Here is a 3115-nt window from a genome sequence, read left to right as displayed (position 1 = left end):
TCCACCATATCTGAAAAGATTGCCATCATGCACCGTTGGAATGTTGCTGGTGCATTACATAGTCCGAATGGCATTCTCCTGAAAGCGAACGTGCCATAGGGACATGTAAATGTCATTTTATCTTGGTCCTCTGGTGCGATGGAAATTTGATGATACCCTGAGTAACCATCTAAAAAGCAATAATACTCATTGCTTGCCAACCTATCCAACATCTGATCAACAAAAGGAAGTGGGAAGTGGTCTTTTTCGTGTCGCCTTATTTAACTTGTGATAGTCAATGCAAATGCGCCACCCGGTCACAGTTCGAGTTGGGATTAACTCGTTATTTTCATTCTTGACTACTGTTATTCCACCCTTCTTTGGCACCACCTGCACTGGACTCACCCAAGCACTATCAGAAATTGGGTAGATCACCCCGACGTCCAACCATTTCAAGATCTGCTCAAGTACAACCTCCTTCATAGCTGGATTGAGCCTTCTTTGAGCCTCTATAGATGGCTTCCTTTCTTCCTCCACTAAGATTCGATGCATTACTGTTGAAGGACTTATTCCTCTAATATCCGCCAATGTTCATCCAATGGCCAATTTATGAGCCCGTAAAACCCTCAACAATTTCTCTAATTCAATTTTTGAGAGATCAGCTGAAACAATTACTGGTAAAGTCTCATTCTCCCCTAAGTACGCATAACACAAATGATCAGGAAGAGCCTTTAATTCCAAATTCGGTGGCTGCTGGATGGATGTTAATGGTCGTTCGGTGGCCTCTGCCAACTCTTCAAATTTCTTCAAATACGAGTGGTAAGAGTTAATCCACTTTACATATTCTTTCATCTCTTCATCATCATCATATTCCTCCCCACCAGTCAATATTGCCTCTAAAGAATCACTACTCACCCTTCTTTCCAAAACTGCTTTCTCTATTACATCCACATTGTAACAACTGTCACTAGCCATCGGATACGTCATTGCCTTGAAGACACTAAATACCACCTCGTCCCCCTCAACTCTAAGTTTAAGCTCTCCCTTTTGAACATCTATGAGAGCTTGTCCTGTCGCTAGAAAAGGTCGCCCAAGAATAATTGGGACATTTGCATCCTCCTCCATGTCCAGCACAATAAAATCTGCAGGGAAAATGAATTTGTCAACCTTCACTAGCACATCTTTTATAATCCCCCTCATATGAGCCAGTGATTGATCTGCCAACTGTAGTGTAACAGTGGTTGGCTTTGCCTCACCCAAACCAAGTCTTTTGAATACTGATAGAGGCATGAGATTTATGCTGGCTCCCAAATCGCATAGTGCATGTTTACACTCAAAGTTACCAATTGTGCATGGGATTGTGAAACTTCCAGGATCTCTCAACTTCTGTGGAAGCTTCCTTTGCAAAATAGCACTGCACTCTTCGGTCAATGCCACAGTTTCATAATCCTCCATCTTTCTCTTCTTTGATAAGATATATTTCATGAATTTGACGTAACTGGGCATCTGTTCTAATGCTTCTGCAAAGGGGATGTTGATATGCAGCCTCTTGAATACCTCTAAACTGCTTGTCAAGACGGTTCTTTTGGAGTCTCTATGGATATGGAATTTTTATGTGATGATCTATATACATCGAAGGTACCACTTCTCTTGCTGGAGGAATCTCTTTAACCTTTTCTTCGCAAGTCTTCTTGTCCTCAACATTGGGTGCCTGTTGATCCTGCTTCTGCTCGACTCTTTTTTCCATACTTGTTCCCTCATATATTGTTCCACTCCTCAAACTAATCGCCTGGCACTGTTCATTAAGATTCCCTTTTGGATACACTTCAGTAGTGCTTGGCAAGTTCCCTTAAGCTCGATTTTCCATAAGCGTGGCCAACTATCCAATCTGAGTTTCCAAGCTTCGAATTGATGATCTCGTTTCTGTCATAAATTGAGTTAACACATCAGCCTGACCGTCTTGCTTTGCTTGCACCTATTGCTGTGCAGGTCTTACTAGTTGCTGCTGATAAAACCCAGGAGGAGGTCGAGGATACTGTGGTAGATTCTATTGAAATTGTTGCTGACTGCCCTGCCCACTTGTCCAAGAAAAATTTGGGTGATTCCGCCACCCTGGATTGTAACTCATGGAATATGGGTTGTTGGAGGGCCTTGGGAAGTTCCCAATTGCTTGCACTTGCTCCATAGGAATATTGTTAAAATCCCTATTTGTGCATTGCTCAAATAAATGAGGCCCTCCACATAACTCACATATAATCTGCATCTGCATAACTGGAGCTTGAGCTTGAATGTTGTTCTGCTATAACTGTTTGGTTAATGTTGCCACTTGAGCGGACAACATTGATATGGCATCCAATTCATGCACTCCAGCCACCTTCTTAGTGGTTTCTCTTTCTGATGGCCATTGATAGTTATTCATAGCCATTTCTTCCAACAGATCATAAGCTTCATTAGTGCTCTTACTCATGAACGTTCCTCCAGACGCTGCATCTATGATTGTGCGAGTAGTACCACACAAACCATTGTAAAAAATATGGACTAACATCCATTTTTCGATTCCATGATGGGGACATTTTCTCATAAGCCCCTTAAACCTCTCCCACGCATCATACAACGATTCACCATCTTTTTGGTGAAAATTGTTGATTTCACCTCTATACCTTGCAGACAGCGATGGTGGGAAAAATTTTGCTAAAAATTTCTGAGTTAGCTCCTCCCATGTTGTGATAGAATTGGCTTCCAGAGAAATAAGCCAACTCTTTGCTCGGTCCCTCAATGAAAACGGGAATAGTCTCAACCTCACTGCATCGTTTGTCACTCCATTCATCTTGAATGTGGCGTAGAGCTCTAGAAAATTAGCCAAATGTAAGTTTGGGTCTTCCGTTGGCAATCCCCCAAACTGAACTGATGATTGGACCATTTGCAAAATAGCAGGCTTAATTTCAAAATTATTAGCCTCAACCGTTGGAGGTCTAATGCATGACTGTGCTCCCGTTACAGTAGGTAGCACATAGTCCCTCAAACTTCTTTGCATTGGTTGCTGAACTGGTGCAACTCGGTCAGCAACTCCTATTCCTCCAACATTACCTGCTGCTATCCCCGCATTTATATTCTCAGCGTTATCATGGGAAATGTT

At 42.2% G+C, this 3115-nt stretch overlaps 1 protein-coding gene and 1 non-coding gene across 2 annotated transcripts; one reads left to right on the top strand and one right to left on the bottom strand.

Moving 5' to 3' along the window:
* Positions 1–570: 570 nt before the first annotated feature.
* Positions 571–1434, bottom strand: LOC133831910 (uncharacterized). Its single transcript, XM_062262313.1, has one exon. It carries the CDS (start codon positions 1432–1434, stop codon positions 571–573), a length of 864 nt encoding a protein of 287 aa, XP_062118297.1.
* Positions 1435–2534: 1100 nt separating this feature from the next.
* On the top strand, positions 2535–2641 carry LOC133833461 (small nucleolar RNA R71). The gene has a single exon (XR_009892839.1). It is a non-coding gene; the product is annotated as a small nucleolar RNA R71 (small nucleolar RNA).
* Positions 2642–3115: the final 474 nt, after the last annotated feature.

The sequence above is a fragment of the Humulus lupulus genome, chromosome 4 (assembly GCF_963169125.1).
Source record: "Humulus lupulus chromosome 4, drHumLupu1.1, whole genome shotgun sequence".
NCBI classification, from domain to species: domain Eukaryota; kingdom Viridiplantae; phylum Streptophyta; class Magnoliopsida; order Rosales; family Cannabaceae; genus Humulus; species Humulus lupulus.
This window is presented reverse-complemented; position numbering and strand designations above follow the sequence as displayed.

What these genes read in the sequence shown, in the direction of transcription:
- LOC133831910 (XM_062262313.1), bottom strand. Translation starts at nt 1,434, where the DNA reads ATGGAGGATTATGAAACTGTGGCATTGACCGAAGAGTGCAGTGCTATT.